Source organism: Heptranchias perlo, chromosome 2, assembly GCF_035084215.1.
Source record: "Heptranchias perlo isolate sHepPer1 chromosome 2, sHepPer1.hap1, whole genome shotgun sequence".
NCBI classification, from domain to species: Eukaryota; Metazoa; Chordata; class Chondrichthyes; order Hexanchiformes; family Hexanchidae; genus Heptranchias; species Heptranchias perlo.
Genome location: NC_090326.1, coordinates 19,471,937 through 19,493,970, shown reverse-complemented (window position 1 = coordinate 19,493,970; position 22,034 = coordinate 19,471,937). Strand labels below are relative to the sequence as shown.

The 22,034-nt window shown below is 54.1% G+C and overlaps 1 protein-coding gene across 1 annotated transcript in view; it reads right to left on the bottom strand.

Moving 5' to 3' along the window:
• LOC137331864 (collagen alpha-6(VI) chain-like) overlaps positions 1-22,034 on the bottom strand; it is a 186,619-nt gene that overhangs the window by 38,680 nt on the left and 125,905 nt on the right. The window contains 2 exon segments of the mRNA XM_067995748.1: positions 106-168; positions 2,865-2,927. Of these exon segments, the coding sequence (XP_067851849.1) occupies positions 106-168; positions 2,865-2,927 (126 nt within the window).

Here is a 22,034-nt window from a genome sequence, read left to right as displayed (position 1 = left end):
TGGATGGACAATCCTATGGGGGTGCATTGACGGCAGGAGCACGGAATCGTAAAACCTATTTTTCAGAAACAATGGGCTGGACTAAGAGTGAAAGGGCATACTTACATAGTGTCCTTTCACTCCACGATTGCCAACAAATCCGTCATCACCTGCATTTTTATTCGAACCCTGTCATATGAATGACACAAAAATACTGGTCACGGCTTCATGACACCACGATTTGATTTCCTTTTAGTTCAGAAGTACTTATTGAAACACACAACTGTTGCCAACTCTGCTTCATTATGAGCTGTCAGGAGATCCACAACCAGGGCACGTGATATGTCAGCTTCCAATTCTTCTTCCCTCCTGAACTTGAGAAACGCCAAGTCAGGTCACAATGGGTTTGGAATTCATCTCTAACCCAGAGATCTCTGCCTGCCTATTCATTTCCTTAATGTGTCACCTGGTGATCTCCAGAATTAAGTTCACCAATATCAATCTTTATGGCATCGTGATTACTATACACTGAACTGTCGTGAGTTTCCTTGCAAGAATTCCAAAACTGTATGAAACTTCAATTTTAAAATAAATTAACCCATTCTTGTATTAATTTGTGGTGTCTTTCCCACTCGGTTCATTATTACTCCTCCCAGACTACTGAATTAGTCTGTGAACAATCATTAAGTTGCCTGTCTTGTCTGTCTATTCACCCATCTACTATGTATTTGATGATTTTATGGTCTTACCCAATCTCCCATGAATAGAAAAGAAAAAGTGAAATCAGCTTTGCCACTGAGCTAGCTTGGTAGTAACTGCGAAGGAACTCAAAATACAAGCCTCAAGTTGCCGTTGGTGTTGGGGTGCTATCAGGGGCGGAGTTAGGACTGAAACCCGTGCGATTGCAAGGGCCTCCGAGCCAGTCAGGGACCCTCAGGAAATTCCAGTGATCAGTTTGTCCAGTAAAATGTAGGGGCCCCAAACCCGGGGCCCCCGCAAGGCAAACACTGCCCCTGAGTGCTATTGAGAGATTTATTCAGTGGGGTTTTGCAGCATTACAAACTACCTGCACAGCTGGTCATCCAGTGAAGCAGATAGAGCAATAATTGTGACAATCAGCTGGGAACTGTAATGAGGAGCAATTTAAGTAGCTGAAATAGTGCTGGAGAGAGGTCAGACCATCCGTTAACTGAGTAAAGTTGTGGAAACTAATGGTTTGGAATTGGTTGCATTCCCCAAGATAATTTTAAAGCAGTAGGAAGATTTAGTCAGGAAGAAGGAGTGATGGAAATCGTCAGGTGTCCAAGCCAAATGTAGCAATGAACTGCCAAGGCTGGCCACACACTACACATGTTTTCAGGTTACAGCCCATGGAGTTGAGCTATGCTGGTGGCTAGTTTCCTGGAGAGCAGCAAGCTTTAGAGATCATACAAGATCTAATGGGGATTATTGAAGACGGAGGCAAGGTAGTTGTGGAGAAGATCAATATCTTCACAGGTGGAGGGCAAGAGAACGAGAAGATTGAAGTTTGTAAAATGCTAGTAAGGGAGTTTGGAGGGTTTTTTCCAAGGAGTGAAAGTGAAAATGGAGATGGGGGTCATCGGGGATGTGTATAAGCAGCAATACAAAGCAGGGATCTGAGAGAGATCTATCTGACATGGAGATCTCTCAAGACTTGACGCCCGATTTGATCATGAGATCGAGAGGATGGCCGTATGTGTGGGTGAGGGAGTCAGCTTGGAGTGTGATTTGTAGTCTGTGAGGACAGGAAGGTCAATGAAGGGAGGGGAGGGCAAGTTTAGATGGTTTGTTAACTCTGTTTCTTTCTCCACAGATGCTGCCTCACTTGTTGAGCTTTTCCAGTATTTTCTGTTTTTATTTAAGCTTAGATGGGAGTTGAAATCATTTGGCCTCCTACACTGTTACAATGACTCTCAACGCAAGCTTCAGGAATAGCATCCAATGTTTTTGCAGCCCTCTGACTTGAACACTGACTTTAGGAACTAGACCGTAGCTACACCCTCCTTTCTTTAACTGAAGGGGGTGGGGTAAGTACAGCAGTGCCTGAAGGGAGTGGGGTGGTTTGATGTTTGGTTTGGAGACCATTCATTAAAACTCAACACTGGTAGGAGATCTGAGCTGTTGACCTGTTTGTTTTGCTTTTTTCTGGACCGATGTGGGTGTAAAGCATCACTTGGACTGAGCGCAGAGAGAGAAATCAGACAGGGAGCATCACACATCCATAATGGAGCCCGTCCGATTCCCCATCCATGAACTGATATCTAAGTGGCCCCCTCATTTCAGGCTTGCAATCCTCCCTACCTGGCTTTCCCATGCACTCCGCTCAGGCAATGCTTGATACTCAAGTGTTAAAGAGGTAAAATTTGCCCCATTATGATCTGCCAGCATTTTCTGCTTTAATTTCAGATCACCTGTGTCTGCCACTTGCCTTTTGTTTCCCTATCTCCACCTTTTCCTGTTTTCTCAGCTTTTTGTGTGAGTCTGAATCACCCATCACGATTTGTATATTCTGTTGTCCTTTTCTGTCTCTCCATCACTTCACTAATGAACGTTTATATCACCCAACAGATTTCTATTAAGTTGTTTTTCAGGCCATTCAACTCATTCACTCCCTTTCTATGACTGGTGTAACTTTTAATTCTCTCGCTCTGCCCTCTCCTTTTCCCATTTTACTTTGTTCTGACCTTATTAAAAAGCTTTTTGATATTTTAGTCTTCAGTTCTGATGAAGGGTACACGCCCAAAGCACCATCACTTGCCTTTTCATTTCACAGATAGTGGCCCACCCACTGTGCATTTCCAGCATTTCCTCTTTTTATAATAATTAATGACTGCTATTGACCAAATTTCCGATATAATACTAACCTCCTGACCTCTGGGTCCATTCCCACCTTTTTGACCTTTAGATCCAGGTCTGCCAAGGTCTCCCTTTGACAAAGAAAACACATAAATCAGAAATTACTTGTAGATTTTTGAGTTATTAAACATTAAGTATACAGATAATAACTGATCTGCAGGAGAATCTGCTTTTAGTGATTACTGTTTGTGACAACTATCTGGATCTACAGTGAAATCCTTTGTACTGATCACTTGTCATCGTTTATAATGATAAAAACATCATGCCCTGGTATAAAACTCTGGCCTCAAATTTCATATTTATAAAACGGTAATAAATCAGAACTCTGAAATTGTGAGCCAGAGAGGAAATTCACCAAGAAATAAACAGAAACTAAACCAATCAAACCACTGAAAAATTTATTTCACAATCTCTTCAGGAATAACAAGTCGGATCTCAGTAACTGTCGGAAAATCTACCAATTGAGCAATAAAGGAGAGACTGAACCAATCAAATTGCTCAAAATGATTTTTTAATTGCCTTTTTCTCTGCTTTTTTTCCATGCAGACAAATGTATACGGTGCAAAATAGGGTTTCTGACACATTAAGTTCATAATTAATTGCATATTTCATAATGACATAATTAAACATGCCTACAGAATTGTATTTCACCTTTTATAGTATCTTTATTTTATTTTGAGGCTTCTTCCTTTCTCACAAATCTTGGAGCCAATTTTGCTAGAACTTGCTCTCTGTGGGAACCTGACTCATTGTCTGCGGGAACCTGACTCACTCTCTGCGGGAACCTGACTCTCTCTCTGCGAACCTGACTCTCTCTCTGCGGGAACCTGACTCTCTCTCTGCGGGAACCTGACTCTCTCTCTGTGGGAACCTGACTCGCTCTCTGCGGGAACCTGACTCTCTCTCTGTGGGAACCTGACTCTCTCTCTGCGGGAACCTGACTCGCTCTCTGCGGGAACCTGACTCTCTCTCTGTGGGAACCTGACTCGCTCTCTGTGTGAACCTGACTCACTCTCTGCGGGAACCTGACTCTCTCTCTGCGGGAACCTGACTCGCTCTCTGCGGGAACCTGACTCTCTCTCTGTGGGAACCTGACTCTCTCTCTGTGGGAACCTGACTCGCTCTCTGTGTGAACCTGACTCGCTCTCTGTGTGAACCTGACTCACTCTCTGTGAGAACCTGACTCGCTCTCTGTGGGAACCTGACTCGCTCTCTGCGGGAACCTGACTCTCTCTCTGTGGGAACCTGACTCGCTCTCTGTGTGAACCTGACTCACTCTCTGCGGGAACCTGACTCTCTCTCTGCGGGAACCTGACTCTCTCTCTGTGGGAACCTGACTCTCTCTCTGCGGGAACCTGACTCTCTCTCTGCGGGAACCTGACTCTCTCTCTGTGGGAACCTGACTCATTGTCTGCGGGAACCTGACTCGCTCTCTGCGGGAACCTGACTCTCTCTCTGCGGGAACCTGACTCTCTCTCTGCGGGAACCTGACTCTCTCTCCGCGGGAACCTGACTCTCTCTCTGCGGGAACCTGACTCTCTCTCTGCGGGAACCTGACTCTCTCTCTGCGGGAACCTGACTCGCTCTCTGCGGGAACCTGACTCTCTCTCTGCGGGAACCTGACTCTCTCTCTGCGGGAACCTGACTCTCTCTCTGCGGGAACCTGACTCTCTCTCTGCGGGAACCTGACTCTCTCTCTGCGGGAACCTGACTCTCTCTCTGCGGGAACCTGACTCGCTCTCTGCGGGAACCTGACTCTCTCTCTGCGGGAACCTGACTCTCTCTCTGCGGGAACCTGACTCTCTCTCTGCGGGAACCTGACTCGCTCTCTGCGGGAACCTGACTCTCTCTCTGCGGGAACCTGACTCGCTCTCTGTGGGAACCTGACTCGCTCTCTGCGGGAACCTGACTCTCTCTCTGCGGGAACCTGACTCACTCTCTGTGTGAACCTGACTCATTGTCTGTGTGAACCTGACTCTCTCTCTGTGGGAACCTGACTCTCTCTCTGTGGGAACCTGACTCATTGTCTTGGGAACCTGACTCGCTCTCTGTGGGAACCTGACTCGCTCTCTGTGGGAACCTGACTCTCTCTCTGTGTGAACCTGACTCTCTCTCTGTGGGAACCTGACTCTCTCTCTGTGGGAACCTGACTCTCTCTCTGTGGGAACCTGACTCGTTGTCTGTGGGAACCTGACTCTCTCTCTGTGGGAACCTGACTCTCTCTCTGCGGGAACCTGACTCTCTCTCTGCGGGAACCTGACTCTCTCTCTGTGGGAACCTGACTCTCTCTCTGTGGGAACCTGACTCTCTCTCTGCGGGAACCTGACTCTCTCTCTGTGGGAACCTGACTCGCTCTCTGTGGGAACCTGACTCTCTCTCTGTGGGAACCTGACTCTCTCTCTGTAGGAACCTGACTCGTTGTCTGTGGGAACCTGACTCGCTCTCTGTGGGAACCTGACTCGCTCTCTGTGGGAACCTGACTCTCTCTCTGCGGGAACCTGACTCTCTGCGGGAACCTGACTCGCTCTCTGCGGGAACCTGACTCTCTCTCTGTGGGAACCTGACTCTCTCTCTGTGGGAACCTGACTCTCTCTCTGTGGGAACCTGACTCGCTCTCTGTGGGAACCTGACTCGTTGTCTGTGGGAACCTGACTCTCTCTCTGTGGGAACCTGACTCTCTCTCTGCGGGAACCTGACTCTCTCTCTGCGGGAACCTGACTCTCTCTCTGTGGGAACCTGACTCTCTCTCTGTGGGAACCTGACTCTCTCTCTGTGGGAACCTGACTCGCTCTCTGTGGGAACCTGACTCGCTCTCTGTGGGAACCTGACTCGCTCTCTGCGGGAACCTGACTCGCTCTCTGCGGGAACCTGACTCTCTCTCTGTGGGAACCTGACTCACTCTCTGTGTGAACCTGACTCTCTCTCTGTGGGAACCTGACTCGCTCTCTGTGGGAACCTGACTCGCTCTCTGTGGGAACCTGACTCGCTCTCTGTGGGAACCTGACTCGCTCTCTGCGGGAACCTGACTCGCTCTCTGCGGGAACCTGACTCACTCTCTGTGGGAACCTGACTCACTCTCTGCGGGAACCTGACTCTCTCTCTGTGGGAACCTGACTCGCTCTCTGCGGGAACCTGACTCGCTCTCTGCGGGAACCTGACTCACTCTCTGTGTGAACCTGACTCTCTCTCTGTGGGAACCTGACTCGCTCTCTGTGTGAACCTGACTCTCTCTCTGTGGGAACCTGACTCACTCTCTGTGTGAACCTGACTCACTCTCTGTGGGAACCTGACTCGCTCTCTGTGGGAACCTGACTCTCTCTCTGTGGGAACCTGACTCGCTCTCTGCGGGAACCTGACTCGCTCTCTGCGGGAACCTGACTCACTCTCTGTGGGAACCTGACTCACTCTCTGTGGGAACCTGACTCGCTCTCTGTGGGAACCTGACTCGCTCTCTGCGGGAACCTGACTCGTTGTCTGTGGGAACCTGACTCTCTCTCTGTGGGAACCTGACTCGCTCTCTGTGGGAACCTGACTCTCTCTCTGTGGGAACCTGACTCTCTCTCTGCGGGAACCTGACTCACTCTCTGCGGGAACCTGACTCTCTCTCTGCGGGAACCTGACTCTCTCTCTGGGGGAACCTGACTCTCTCTCTGTGGGAACCTGACTCTCTCTCTGCGGGAACCTGACTCTCTCTCTGTGGGAACCTGACTCTCTCTCTGCGGGAACCTGACTCTCTCTCTGCGGGAACCTGACTCTCTCTCTGTGGGAACCTGACTCTCTCTCTGTGGGAACCTGACTCTCTCTCTGTGTGAACCTGACTCTCTCTCTGCGGGAACCTGACTCTCTCTCTGCGGGAACCTGACTCTCTCTCTGCGGGAACCTGACTCTCTCTCTGCGGGAACCTGACTCTCTCTCTGCGGGAACCTGACTCTCTCTCTGCGGGAACCTGACTCGCTCTCTGCGGGAACCTGACTCTCTCTCTGCGGGAACCTGACTCTCTCTCTGCGGGAACCTGACTCTCTCTCTGCGGGAACCTGACTCTCTCTCTGCGGGAACCTGACTCTCTCTCTGCGGGAACCTGACTCTCTCTCTGCGGGAACCTGACTCTCTCTCTGCGGGAACCTGACTCTCTCTCTGCGGGAACCTGACTCGCTCTCTGCGGGAACCTGACTCGCTCTCTGCGGGAACCTGACTCTCTCTCTGCGGGAACCTGACTCTCTCTCTGCGGGAACCTGACTCGCTCTCTGCGGGAACCTGACTCTCTCTCTGTGGGAACCTGACTCGCTCTCTGTGGGAACCTGACTCGCTCTCTGTGGGAACCTGACTCTCTCTCTGTGTGAACCTGACTCTCTCTCTGTGGGAACCTGACTCTCTCTCTGTGGGAACCTGACTCTCTCTCTGTGGGAACCTGACTCGTTGTCTGTGGGAACCTGACTCTCTCTCTGTGGGAACCTGACTCTCTCTCTGCGGGAACCTGACTCTCTCTCTGCGGGAACCTGACTCTCTCTCTGTGGGAACCTGACTCTCTCTCTGTGGGAACCTGACTCACTCTCTGTGGGAACCTGACTCACTCTCTGTGTGAACCTGACTCTCTCTCTGTGGGAACCTGACTCGTTGTCTGTGGGAACCTGACTCGCTCTCTGTGGGAACCTGACTCGCTCTCTGCGGGAACCTGACTCGCTCTCTGCGGGAACCTGACTCGCTCTCTGTGGGAACCTGACTCTCTCTCTGCGGGAACCTGACTCTCTGCGGGAACCTGACTCGCTCTCTGCGGGAACCTGACTCGCACTCTGTGTGAACCTGACTCGTTGTCTGTGGGAACCTGACTCGCTCTCTGCGGGAACCTGACTCGCTCTCTGTGGGAACCTGACTCACTCTCTGTGGGAACCTGACTCGCTCTCTGCGGGAACCTGACTCGCTCTCTGTGGGACCCTGACTCACTCTCTGTGGGAACCTGACTCACTCTCTGTGGGAACCTGACTCACTCTCTGTGGGAACCTGACTCGCTCTCTGCGGGAACCTGACTCGTTGTCTGTGGGAACCTGACTCTCTCTCTGCGGGAACCTGACTCGCTCTCTGCGGGAACCTGACTCGCTCTCTGCGGGAACCTGACTCGCTCTCTGCGGGAACCTGACTCGCTCTCTGTGTGAACCTGACTCACTCTCTGTGGGAACCTGACTCGCTCTCTATGTGAACCTGACTCACTCTCTGTGTGAACCTGACTCACTCTCTGCGGGAACCTGACTCACTCTCTGCGGGAACCTGACTCGCTCTCTGTGGGAACCTGACTCTCTCTCTGTGGGAACCTGACTCTCTCTCTGTGGGAACCTGACTCGTTGTCTGTGGGAACCTGACTCTCTCTCTGTGGGAACCTGACTCTCTCTCTGTGGGAACCTGACTCTCTCTCTGTGGGAACCTGACTCGCTCTCTGTGGGAACCTGACTCTCTCTCTGTAGGAACCTGACTCTCTCTCTGTGGGAACCTGACTCGTTGTCTGTGGGAACCTGACTCTCTCTCTGTGGGAACCTGACTCTCTCTCTGTGGGAACCTGACTCGCTCTCTGCGGGAACCTGACTCTCTCTCTGCGGGAACCTGACTCGCTCTCTGCGGGAACCTGACTCTCTCTCTGCGGGAACCTGACTCTCTCTCTGTGGGAACCTGACTCGCTCTCTGTGGGAACCTGACTCTCTCTCTGTGGGAACCTGACTCTCTCTCTGTGGGAACCTGACTCGTTGTCTGTGGGAACCTGACTCTCTCTCTGTGGGAACCTGACTCGCTCTCTGCGGGAACCTGACTCTCTCTCTGCGGGAACCTGACTCGCTCTCTGCGGGAACCTGACTCTCTCTCTGCGGGAACCTGACTCTCTCTCTGTGGGAACCTGACTCGCTCTCTGTGGGAACCTGACTCTCTCTCTGTGGGAACCTGACTCTCTCTCTGTAGGAACCTGACTCGTTGTCTGTGGGAACCTGACTCGCTCTCTGTGGGAACCTGACTCTCTCTCTGTGGGAACCTGACTCGTTGTCTGTGGGAACCTGACTCGCTCTCTGTGGGAACCTGACTCGCTCTCTGTGGGAACCTGACTCGTTGTCTGTGGGAACCTGACTCGCTCTCTGCGGGAACCTGACTCGCTCTCTGCGGGAACCTGTCTCGCTCTCTGTGGGAACCTGACTCTCTCTCTGCGGGAACCTGACTCTCTGCGGGAACCTGACTCGCTCTCTGCGGGAACCTGACTCGCACTCTGTGTGAACCTGACTCGTTGTCTGTGGGAACCTGACTCTCTCTCTGTGGGAACCTGACTCGTTGTCTGTTGGAACCTGACTCGCTCTCTGTGGGAACCTGACTCGCTCTCTGTGGGAACCTGACTCACTCTCTGTGGGAACCTGACTCGCTCTCTGCGGGAACCTGACTCGCTCTCTGCGGGAACCTGACTAGCTCTCTGTGGGAACCTGACTCACTCTCTGTGGGAACCTGACTCACTCTCTGTGGGAACCTGACTCGCTCTCTGCGGGAACCTGACTCGTTGTCTGTGGGAACCTGACTCTCTCTCTGCGGGAACCTGACTCGCTCTCTGCGGGAACCTGACTCGCTCTCTGCGGGAACCTGACTCGCTCTCTGCGGGAACCTGACTCGCTCTCTGTGTGAACCTGACTCACTCTCTGTGGGAACCTGACTCGCTCTCTATGTGAACCTGACTCACTCTCTGTGTGAACCTGACTCACTCTCTGCGGGAACCTGACTCACTCTCTGCGGGAACCTGACTCGCTCTCTGTGGGAACCTGACTCTCTCTCTGTGGGAACCTGACTCTCTCTCTGTGGGAACCTGACTCGTTGTCTGTGGGAACCTGACTCTCTCTCTGTGGGAACCTGACTCTCTCTCTGTGGGAACCTGACTCTCTCTCTGTGGGAACCTGACTCGCTCTCTGTGGGAACCTGACTCTCTCTCTGTAGGAACCTGACTCTCTCTCTGTGGGAACCTGACTCGTTGTCTGTGGGAACCTGACTCTCTCTCTGTGGGAACCTGACTCTCTCTCTGTGGGAACCTGACTCGCTCTCTGCGGGAACCTGACTCTCTCTCTGCGGGAACCTGACTCGCTCTCTGCGGGAACCTGACTCTCTCTCTGCGGGAACCTGACTCTCTCTCTGTGGGAACCTGACTCGCTCTCTGTGGGAACCTGACTCTCTCTCTGTGGGAACCTGACTCTCTCTCTGTGGGAACCTGACTCGTTGTCTGTGGGAACCTGACTCTCTCTCTGTGGGAACCTGACTCGCTCTCTGCGGGAACCTGACTCTCTCTCTGCGGGAACCTGACTCGCTCTCTGCGGGAACCTGACTCTCTCTCTGCGGGAACCTGACTCTCTCTCTGTGGGAACCTGACTCGCTCTCTGTGGGAACCTGACTCTCTCTCTGTGGGAACCTGACTCTCTCTCTGTAGGAACCTGACTCGTTGTCTGTGGGAACCTGACTCGCTCTCTGTGGGAACCTGACTCTCTCTCTGTGGGAACCTGACTCGTTGTCTGTGGGAACCTGACTCGCTCTCTGTGGGAACCTGACTCGCTCTCTGTGGGAACCTGACTCGTTGTCTGTGGGAACCTGACTCGCTCTCTGCGGGAACCTGACTCGCTCTCTGCGGGAACCTGTCTCGCTCTCTGTGGGAACCTGACTCTCTCTCTGCGGGAACCTGACTCTCTGCGGGAACCTGACTCGCTCTCTGCGGGAACCTGACTCGCACTCTGTGTGAACCTGACTCGTTGTCTGTGGGAACCTGACTCTCTCTCTGTGGGAACCTGACTCGTTGTCTGTTGGAACCTGACTCGCTCTCTGTGGGAACCTGACTCGCTCTCTGTGGGAACCTGACTCACTCTCTGTGGGAACCTGACTCGCTCTCTGCGGGAACCTGACTCGCTCTCTGCGGGAACCTGACTAGCTCTCTGTGGGAACCTGACTCTCTGCGGGAACCTGACTCACTCTCTGTGGGAACCTGACTCACTCTCTGTGGGAACCTGACTCGCTCTCTGCGGGAACCTGACTCGTTGTCTGTGGGAACCTGACTCTCTCTCTGTGGGAACCTGACTCGCTCTCTGCGGGAACCTGACTCGTTGTCTGTGGGAACCTGACTCTCTCTCTGCGAGAACCTGACTCGCTCTCTGCGGGAACCTGACTCGCTCTCTGTGTGAACCTGACTCTCTCTCTGCGAGAACCTGACTCGCTCTCTGCGGGAACCTGACTCGCTCTCTGCGGGAACCTGACTCGCTCTCTGTGTGAACCTGACTCGCTCTCTGTGGGAACCTGACTCTCTCTCTGCGAGAACCTGACTCGCTCTCTGCGGGAACCTGACTCGCTCTCTGCGGGAACCTGACTCGCTCTCTGCGGGAACCTGACTCGCTCTCTGTGTGAACCTGACTCGCTCTCTGTGGGAACCTGACTCTCTCTCTGCGAGAACCTGACTCACTCTCTGTGGGAACCTGACTCACTCTCTGTGGGAACCTGACTCGCTCTCTGTGGGAACCTGACTCACTCTCTGTGTGAACCTGACTCACTCTCTGTGGGAACCTGACTCGCTCTCTGTGGGAACCTGACTCGTTGTCTGTGGGAACCTGACTCTCTCTCTGTGGGAACCTGACTCGTTGTCTGTGGGAACCTGACTCTCTCTCTGTGGGAACCTGACTCTCTCTCTGTGAGAACCTGACTCTCTCTCTGTGGGAACCTGACTCACTCTCTGTGGGAACCTGACTCACTCTCTGCGGGAACCTGACTCACTCTCTGTGGGAACCTGACTCACTCTCTGCGGGAACCTGACTCACTCTCTGTGGGAACCTGACTCTCTCTCTGTGGGAACCTGACTCACTCTCTGTGTGAACCTGACTCACTCTCTGTGGGAACCTGACTCACTCTCTGTGGGAACCTGACTCTCTCTCTGTGGGAACCTGACTCACTCTCTGTGTGAACCTGACTCACTCTCTGTGGGAACCTGACTCTCTCTCTGTGGGAACCTGACTCTCTCTCTGTGGGAACCTGACTCACTCTCTGTGTGAACCTGACTCGCTCTCTGTGGGAACCTGACTCACTCTCTGCGGGAACCTGACTCGTTGTCTGTGGGAACCTGACTCACTCTCTGTGTGAACCTGACTCGCTCTCTGTGGGAACCTGACTCACTCTCTGTGGGAACCTGACTCTCTCTCTGTGGGAACCTGACTCACTCTCTGTGTGAACCTGACTCTCTCTCTGTGGGAACCTGACTCACTCTCTGTGTGAACCTGACTCGCTCTCTGTGGGAACCTGACTCACTCTCTGTGTGAACCTGACTCACTCTCTGCGGGAACCTGACTCGTTGTCTGTGGGAACCTGACTCACTCTCTGTGGGAACCTGACTCATTGTCTGCGGGAACCTGACTCTCTCTCTGCGGGAACCTGACTCTCTCTCTGCGGGAACCTGACTCTCTCTCTGTGGGAACCTGACTCACTCTCTGCGGGAACCAGACTCGTTCTCTGTGTGAACCTGACTCACTCTCTGTGTGAACCTGACTCACTCTCTGCGGGAACCTGACTCTCTCTCTGTGGGAACCTGACTCGCTCTCTGTGTGAACCTGACTCACTCTCTGCGGGAACCTGACTCATTGTCTGCGGGAACCTGACTCGTTCTCTGTGGGAACCTGACTCACTCTCTGTGGGAACCTGACTCGCTCTCTGTGGGAACCTGACTCACTCTCTGTGTGAACCTGACTCTCTCTGTGTGAACCTGACTCACTCTCTGTGTGAACCTGACTCACTCTCTGTGGGAACCTGACTCGCTCTCTGTGTGAACCTGACTCGCTCTCTGTGTGAACCTGACTCTCTCTCTGTGGGAACCTGACTCTCTCTCTGTGGGAACCTGACTCTCTCTCTGTGGGAACCTGACTCACTCTCTGTGGGAACCTGACTCGCTCTCTGTGGGAACCTGACTCACTCTCTGTGGGAACCTGACTCACTCTCTGTGGGAACCTGACTCGCTCTCTGTGAGAACCTGACTCACTCTCTGTGGGAACCTGACTCACTCTCTGTGGGAACCTGACTCGCTCTCTGTGTGAACCTGACTCGCCCTCTGTGTGAACCTGACTCGCCCTCTGTGTGAACCTGACTCGCTCTCTGTGGGAACCTGACTCACTCTCTGTGGGAACCTGACTCGCCCTCTGTGTGAACCTGACTCGCTCTCTGTGTGAACCTGACTCACTCTCTGTGTGAACCTGACTCGCTCTCTGTGAGAACCTGACTCACTCTCTGTGTGAACCTGACTCTCTCTCTGCGGGAACCTGACTCTCTCTCTGTGGGAACCTGACTCACTCTCTGCGGGAACCTGACTCACTCTCTGTGGGAACCTGACTCGCTCTCTGTGGGAACCTGACTCTCTCTCTGTGGGAACCTGACTCGTTGTCTGTGGGAACCTGACTCGCTCTCTGTGGGAACCTGACTCGCTCTCTGTGGGAACCTGACTCGTTGTCTGTGGGAACCTGACTCGCTCTCTGCGGGAACCTGACTCGCTCTCTGCGGGAACCTGACTCGCTCTCTGTGGGAACCTGACTCTCTCTCTGCGGGAACCTGACTCTCTGCGGGAACCTGACTCGCTCTCTGCGGGAACCTGACTCGCACTCTGTGTGAACCTGACTCGTTGTCTGTGGGAACCTGACTCTCTCTCTGTGGGAACCTGACTCGTTGTCTGTTGGAACCTGACTCGCTCTCTGTGGGAACCTGACTCGCTCTCTGTGGGAACCTGACTCACTCTCTGTGGGAACCTGACTCGCTCTCTGCGGGAACCTGACTCGCTCTCTGCGGGAACCTGACTCGCTCTCTGTGGGAACCTGACTCTCTGCGGGAACCTGACTCACTCTCTGTGGGAACCTGACTCACTCTCTGTGGGAACCTGACTCGCTCTCTGCGGGAACCTGACTCGTTGTCTGTGGGAACCTGACTCTCTCTCTGTGGGAACCTGACTCGCTCTCTGCGGGAACCTGACTCGTTGTCTGTGGGAACCTGACTCTCTCTCTGCGAGAACCTGACTTGCTCTCTGCGGGAACCTGACTCGCTCTCTGTGTGAACCTGACTCTCTCTCTGCGAGAACCTGACTCGCTCTCTGTGGGAACCTGACTCGCTCTCTGCGGGAACCTGACTCGCTCTCTGTGTGAACCTGACTCGCTCTCTGTGGGAACCTGACTCTCTCTCTGCGAGAACCTGACTCGCTCTCTGCGGGAACCTGACTCGCTCTCTGCGGGAACCTGACTCGCTCTCTGCGGGAACCTGACTCGCTCTCTGTGTGAACCTGACTCGCTCTCTGTGGGAACCTGACTCTCTCTCTGCGAGAACCTGACTCACTCTCTGTGGGAACCTGACTCACTCTCTGTGGGAACCTGACTCGCTCTCTGTGGGAACCTGACTCACTCTCTGTGTGAACCTGACTCACTCTCTGTGGGAACCTGACTCGCTCTCTGTGGGAACCTGACTCGTTGTCTGTGGGAACCTGACTCTCTCTCTGTGGGAACCTGACTCGCTCTCTGTGTGAACCTGACTCTCTCTCTGTGGGAACCTGACTCGTTGTCTGTGGGAACCTGACTCTCTCTCTGTGGGAACCTGAGTCTCTCTCTGTGAGAACCTGACTCTCTCTCTGTGGGAACCTGACTCTCTCTCTGTGGGAACCTGACTCGTTGTCTGTGGGAACCTGACTCTCTCTCTGTGGGAACCTGACTCTCTCTCTGTGAGAACCTGACTCTCTCTCTGTGGGAACCTGACTCACTCTCTGTGGGAACCTGACTCACTCTCTGCGGGAACCTGACTCACTCTCTGTGGGAACCTGACTCACTCTCTGCGGGAACCTGACTCACTCTCTGTGGGAACCTGACTCTCTCTCTGTGGGAACCTGACTCACTCTCTGTGTGAACCTGACTCACTCTCTGTGGGAACCTGACTCACTCTCTGTGGGAACCTGACTCTCTCTCTGTGGGAACCTGACTCACTCTCTGTGTGAACCTGACTCACTCTCTGTGGGAACCTGACTCTCTCTCTGTGGGAACCTGACTCTCTCTCTGTGGGAACCTGACTCACTCTCTGTGTGAACCTGACTCGCTCTCTGTGGGAACCTGACTCACTCTCTGCGGGAACCTGACTCGTTGTCTGTGGGAACCTGACTCTCTCTCTGTGTGAACCTGACTCGCTCTCTGTGGGAACCTGACTCACTCTCTGTGGGAACCTGACTCTCTCTCTGTGGGAACCTGACTCACTCTCTGTGTGAACCTGACTCTCTCTCTGTGGGAACCTGACTCACTCTCTGTGTGAACCTGACTCGCTCTCTGTGGGAACCTGACTCACTCTCTGTGTGAACCTGACTCACTCTCTGCGGGAACCTGACTCGTTGTCTGTGGGAACCTGACTCACTCTCTGTGGGAACCTGACTCATTGTCTGCGGGAACCTGACTCTCTCTCTGCGGGAACCTGACTCTCTCTCTGCGGGAACCTGACTCTCTCTCTGTGGGAACCTGACTCACTCTCTGCAGGAACCAGACTCGTTCTCTGTGTGAACCTGACTCACTCTCTGTGTGAACCTGACTCACTCTCTGCGGGAACCTGACTCTCTCTCTGTGGGAACCTGACTCGCTCTCTGTGGGAACCTGACTCACTCTCTGCGGGAACCTGACTCATTGTCTGCGGGAACCTGACTCGTTCTCTGTGGGAACCTGACTCACTCTCTGTGGGAACCTGACTCGCTCTCTGTGTGAACCTGACTCACTCTCTGTGTGAACCTGACTCTCTCTGTGTGAACCTGACTCACTCTCTGTGTGAACCTGACTCACTCTCTGTGGGAACCTGACTCGCTCTCTGTGTGAACCTGACTCGCTCTCTGTGTGAACCTGACTCTCTCTCTGTGGGAACCTGACTCTCTCTCTGTGGGAACCTGACTCTCTCTCTGTGGGAACCTGACTCACTCTCTGTGGGAACCTGACTCGCTCTCTGTGGGAACCTGACTCACTCTCTGTGGGAACCTGACTCGCTCTCTGTGGGAACCTGACTCGCTCTCTGTGAGAACCTGACTCACTCTCTGTGGGAACCTGACTCACTCTCTGTGGGAACCTGACTCGCTCTCTGTGTGAACCTGACTCGCCCTCTGTGTGAACCTGACTCGCCCTCTGTGTGAACCTGACTCGCTCTCTGTGGGAACCTGACTCACTCTCTGTGGGAACCTGACTCGCCCTCTGTGTGAACCTGACTCGCTCTCTGTGTGAACCTGACTCACTCTCTGTGTGAACCTGACTCGCTCTCTGTGAGAACCTGACTCACTCTCTGTGTGAACCTGACTCTCTCTCTGCGGGAACCTGACTCTCTCTCTGTGGGAACCTGACTCACTCTCTGCGGGAACCTGACTCACTCTCTGTGGGAACCTGACTCGCTCTCTGTGGGAACCTGACTCACTCTCTGTGGGAACCTGACTCACTCTCTGTGGGAACCTGATTCGTTGTCTGTGGGAACCTGACTCGCTCTCTGTGTGAACCTGACTCACTCTCTGTGTGAACCTGACTCGTTGTCTGTGGGAACCTGACTCGCTCTCTGTGGGAACCTGACTCACTCTCTGTGGGAACCTGACTCGCTCTCTGCGGGAACCTGACTCTCTCTCTGTGGGAACCTGACTCGTTGTCTGTGGGAACCTGACTCTCTCTCTGTGGGAACCTGACTCACTCTCTGTGGGAACCTGACTCTCTCTCTGTGGGAACCTGATTCGTTGTCTGTGGGAACCTGACTCGCTCTCTGTGGGAACCTGACTCGCTCTCTGTGTGAACCTGACTCGCTCTCTGTGTGAACCTGACTCACTCTCTGTGGGAACCTGACTCACTCTCTGTGGGAACCTGACTCACTCTCTGTGAGAACCTGACTCACTCTCTGCGGGAACCTGACTCACTCTCTGTGGGAACCTGACTCACTCTCTGTGGGAACCTGACTCTCTCTCTGTGGGAACCTGACTCACTCTCTGCGGGAACCTGACTCGCTCTCTGTGGGAACCTGACTCGCTCTCTGTGGGAACCTGACTCACTCTCTGTGTGAACCTGACTCGCTCTCTGCGGGAACCTGACTCTCTCTCTGTGGGAACCTGACTCACTCTCTGTGGGAACCTGACTCGCTCTCTGTGGGAACCTGACTCTCTCTCTGTGGGAACCTGACTCTCTCTCTGTGGGAACCTGATTCGTTGTCTGTGGGAACCTGACTCGCTCTCTGTGTGAACCTGACTCACTCTCTGTGTGAACCTGACTCGTTGTCTGTGGGAACCTGACTCACTCTCTGTGTGAACCTGACTCACTCTCTGTGTGAACCTGACTCGTTGTCTGTGGGAACCTGACTCTCTGTCTGTGTGAACCTGACTCGCTCTCTGTGTGAACCTGACTCACTCTCTGTGTGAACCTGACTCTCTCTCTGTGAGAACCTGACTCACTCTCTGTGTGAACCTGACTCGTTGTCTGTGGGAACCTGACTCTCTCTCTGTGTGAACCTGACTCGCTCTCTGTGTGAACCTGACTCACTCTCTGTGTGAACCTGACTCACTCTCTGTGTGAACCTGACTCACTCTCTGTGTGAACCTGACTCTCTCTCTGTGGGAACCTGACTCGCTCTCTGTGGGAACCTGACTCGCTCTCTGTGGGAACCTGACTCGCTCTCTGTGGGAACCTGACTCGCTCTCTGTGGGAACCTGACTCTCTCTCTGTGTGAACCTGACTCACTCTCTGTGGGAACCTGACTCACTCTCTGTGGGAACCTGACTCACTCTCTGTGGGAACCTGACTCACTCTCTGTGGGAACCTGACTCGCTCTCTGTGGGAACCTGATTCGTTGTCTGTGTGAACCTGACTCGCCCTCTGTGTGAACCTGACTCATTGTCTGTGGGAACCTGACTCGCTCTCTGTGGGAACCTGACTCATTGTCTGTGGGAACCTGACTCTCTCTCTGTGGGAACCTGACTCTCTCTCTGTGGGAACCTGACTCGTTGTCTGTGGGAACCTGACTCTCTCTCTGTGGGAACCTGACTCTCTCTCTGTGGGAACCTGACTCATTGTCTGTGGGAACCTGACTCGTTCTCTGTGGGAACCTGACTCGCTCTCTGTGGGAACCTGACTCGTTGTCTGTGGGAACCTGACTCTCTCTCTGTGGGAACCTGACTCTCTCTCTGTGGGAACCTGACTCGTTGTCTGTGGGAACCTGACTCTCTCTCTGTGGGAACCTGACTCTCTCTCTGTGGGAACCTGACTCGTTGTCTGTGGGAACCTGACTCGCTCTCTGTGGGAACCTGACTCGCTCTCTGTGGGAACCTGACTCATTGTCTGTGGGAACCTGACTCGCTCTCTGCGGGAACCTGACTCGCTCTCTGCGGGAACCTGACTCGCTCTCTGTGGGAACCTGACTCACTCTCTGTGTGAACCTGACTCACTCTCTGTGGGATCCTGACTCACTCTCTGCGGGAACCTGACTCGCTCTCTGCGGGAACCTGACTCGTTGTCTGTGGGAACCTGACTCTCTCTCTGTGGGAACCTGACTCGCTCTCTGCGGGAACCTGACTCGCTCTCTGTGTGAACCTGACTCACTCTCTGTGGGAACCTGACTCGCTCTCTGTGGGAACCTGACTCTCTCTCTGTGGGAACCTGACTCGTTGTCTGTGGGAACCTGACTGTCTCTCTGTGGGAACCTGACTCACTCTCTGTGGGAACCTGACTCACTCTCTGTGGGAACCTGACTCGTTGTCTGTGGGAACCTGACTCTCTCTCTGTGGGAACCTGACTCGCTCTCTGCGGGAACCTGACTCACTCTCTGTGGGAACCTGACTCACTCTCTGTGGGAACCTGACTCTCTCTCTGTGGGAACCTGACTCACTCTCTGTGTGAACCTGACTCGCTCTCTGCGGGAACCTGACTCACTCTCTGCGGGAACCTGACTCTCTCTCTGTAGGAACCTGACTCGTTCTCTGTGTGAACCTGACTCTCTCTCTGTGTGAACCTGACTCACTCTCTGTGGGAACCTGACTCTCTCTCTGTGGGAACCTAACTCTCTCTCTGTGGGAACCTGACTCACTCTCTGTGTGAACCTGACTCTCTCTCTGTGGGAACCAGACTCGCTCTCTGTGTGAACCTGACTCACTCTCTGTGGGAACCTGACTCACTCTCTGTGGGAACCTGACTCACTCTCTGTGGGAACCTGACTCGCTCTCTGTGGGAACCAGACTCACTCTCTGTGGGAACCTGACTCACTCTCTGTGTGAACCTGACTCTCTCTCTGTGGGAACCTGACTCACTCTCTGTGGGAACCTGACTCGCTCTCTGCGGGAACCTGACTCGCTCTCTGTGGGAACCAGACTCACTCTCTGTGGGAACCAGACTCACTCTCTGTGGGAACCTGACTCACTCTCTGTGTGAACCTGACTCGCTCTCTGTGTGAACCTGACTCACTCTCTGCGGGAACCTGACTCACTCTCTGTGTGAACCTGACTCGCTCTCTGTGGGAACCTGACTCTCTCTCTGTGGGAACCTGACTCACTCTCTGTGGGAACCAGACTCACTCTCTGTGGGAACCTGACTCACTCTCTGTGTGAACCTGACTCGCTCTCTGTGGGAACCTGACTCTCTCTCTGTGGGAACCTGACTCGCTCTCTGTGTGAACCTGACTCTCTCTCTGTGGGAACCTGACTCTCTCTCTGTGGGAACCTGACTCACTCTCTGTGGGAACCTAACTCTCTCTCTGTGGGAACCTGACTCACTCTCTGCGGGAACCTGACTCACTCTCTGTGGGAACCTGACTCACTCTCTGTGGGAACCAGACTCGTTGTCTGTGGGAACCTGACTCACTCTCTGCGGGAACCTGACTCACTCTCTGTGGGAACCTGACTCTCTCTCTGTGGGAACCTGACTCTCTCTCTGTGGGAACCTGACTCACTCTCTGTGGGAACCTGACTCGCTCTCTGTGTGAACCTGACTCTCTCTCTGCGGAAACCTGACTCGCCCTCTGTGTGAACCTGACTCTCTCTCCGTGGGAACCTGACTCTCTCTCCGTGGGAACCTAACTCTCTCTCTGCGGGAACCTGACTCGCTCTCTGTGTGAACCTGACTCGCTCTCTGTGGGAACCTGACTCGCTCTCCGTGGGAACCTGACTCTCTCTCTGCGGGAACCTGACTCACTCTCTGTGGGAACCTGACTCGCTCTCTGTGTGAACCTGACTCGTTGTCTGTGGGAACCTGACTCGCTCTCTGTGGGAACCTGACTCTCTCTCTGTGGGAACCTGACTCTCTCTCTGCGGGAACCTGACTCTCTCTCTGCGGGAACCTGACTCCCTCTCTGCGGGAACCTGACTCACTCTCTGTGGGAACCTGACTCGTTGTCTGTGGGAACCTGACTCGCTCTCTGCGGGAACCTGACTCGCTCTCTGCGGGAACCTGACTCGCTCTCTGTGGGAACCTGACTCCCTCTCTGCGGGAACCTGACTCGCTCTCTGCGGGAACCTGACTCTCTCTCTGTGGGAACCTGACTCGCTCTCTGCGGGAACCTGACTCGCTCTCTGTGTGAACCTGACTCACTCTCTGTGGGAACCTGACTCTCTCTCTGTGGGAACCTGACTCGCTCTCTGTGGGAACCTGACTCTCTCTCTGCGGGAACCTGACTCTCTCTCTGTGGGAACCTGACTCGCTCTCTGTGGGAACCTGACTCTCTCTCTGCGGGAACCTGACTCTCTCTCTGCGGGAACCTGACTCCCTCTCTGCGGGAACCTGACTCACTCTCTGTGGGAACCTGACTCGTTGTCTGTGGGAACCTGACTCGCTCTCTGTGGGAACCTGACTCTCTCTCTGCGGGAACCTGACTCTCTCTCTGCGGGAACCTGACTCCCTCTCTGCGGGAACCTGACTCACTCTCTGTGGGAACCTGACTCGTTGTCTGTGGGAACCTGACTCGCTCTCTGCGGGAACCTGACTCGCTCTCTGCGGGAACCTGACTCGCTCTCTGCGGGAACCTGACTCGCTCTCTGCGGGAACCTGACTCACTCTCTGCGGGAACCAGACTCGTTGTCTGTGTGAACCTGACTCGTTGTCTGCGGGAGCCAGACTCGTTGTCTGTGGGAACCTGACTCACTCTCTGCGGGAACCTGACTCGATCTCTGCGGGAACCTGACTCGCTCTCTGCGGGAACCTGACTCGCTCTCTGCGGGAGCCTCACTCGTTGTCTGTGGGAGCCTCACTCGTTGTGTGTGGGAGCCTCACTCATGTGTGGGAGCCTCACTCGTTGTCTGTGGGAGCCTCACTCGTTGTCTGTGGGATCCTCACTCGTTGTCTGTGGAAGCCTGACTCGTTGTGTGTGGGAGCCTCACTCATGTGTGGGAGCCTCACTCGTTGTGTGTGGGAGTCTCACTCGTTGTGTGTGGGAGCCTCACTCGTTGTCTGTGGGAGTCTCACTCGTTGTGTGTGGGAGCCTCACTCGTCGTGTGTGGGAGCCTCACTCGTTGTCTGTGGGAGCCTCGCTCGTTGTGTGTGGGAGCCTCACTCGCTGTGTGTGGGAGCCGCACTCATGTGTGGGAGCCTCACTCGTTATCTGTGGGAGCCTCACTCGTTGTCTGTGGGAGCCTCACTCGTTGTCTGTGGGAGCCTCACTCGTTGTGTGTGGGAGTCTCACTCGTTGTCTGTGGGAGCCTCACCCGTTGTGTGTGGGAGCCTCACTCGTTGTCTGCGGGAGCCTCACTCGTTGTCTGCGGGATCGTCACTCGTTGTCTGTGGGAGCCTCACTCGTTGTCTGTGGGAGCCTCACTCGTTGTGTGTGGGAGTCTCACTGGTTGTCTGTGGGAGTCTCACTCGTTGTGTGTGGGAGTCTCACTCGTTGTCTGTGGGAGTCTCACTCGTTGTCTGTGGGAGTCTCACTCGTTGTGTGTGGGAGTCTCACTCGTTGTCTGTGGGAGTCTCACTCGTTGTCTGTGGGAGCCTGACTCGTTGTCTGTGGGAGCCTCACTCGTTGTCTGTGGGAGTCTCACTCGTGTGTGGGAGCCTCACTCGTTGTCTGTGGGAGCCTCACTCGTTGTCTGTGGGAGCCTCACTCGTTGTGTGTGGGAGTCTCACTCGTTGTCTGTGGGAGTCTCACTCGTGTGTGGGAGTCTCACTCGTTGTCTGTGGGAGTCTCACTCGTTGTGTGTGGGAGTCTCACTC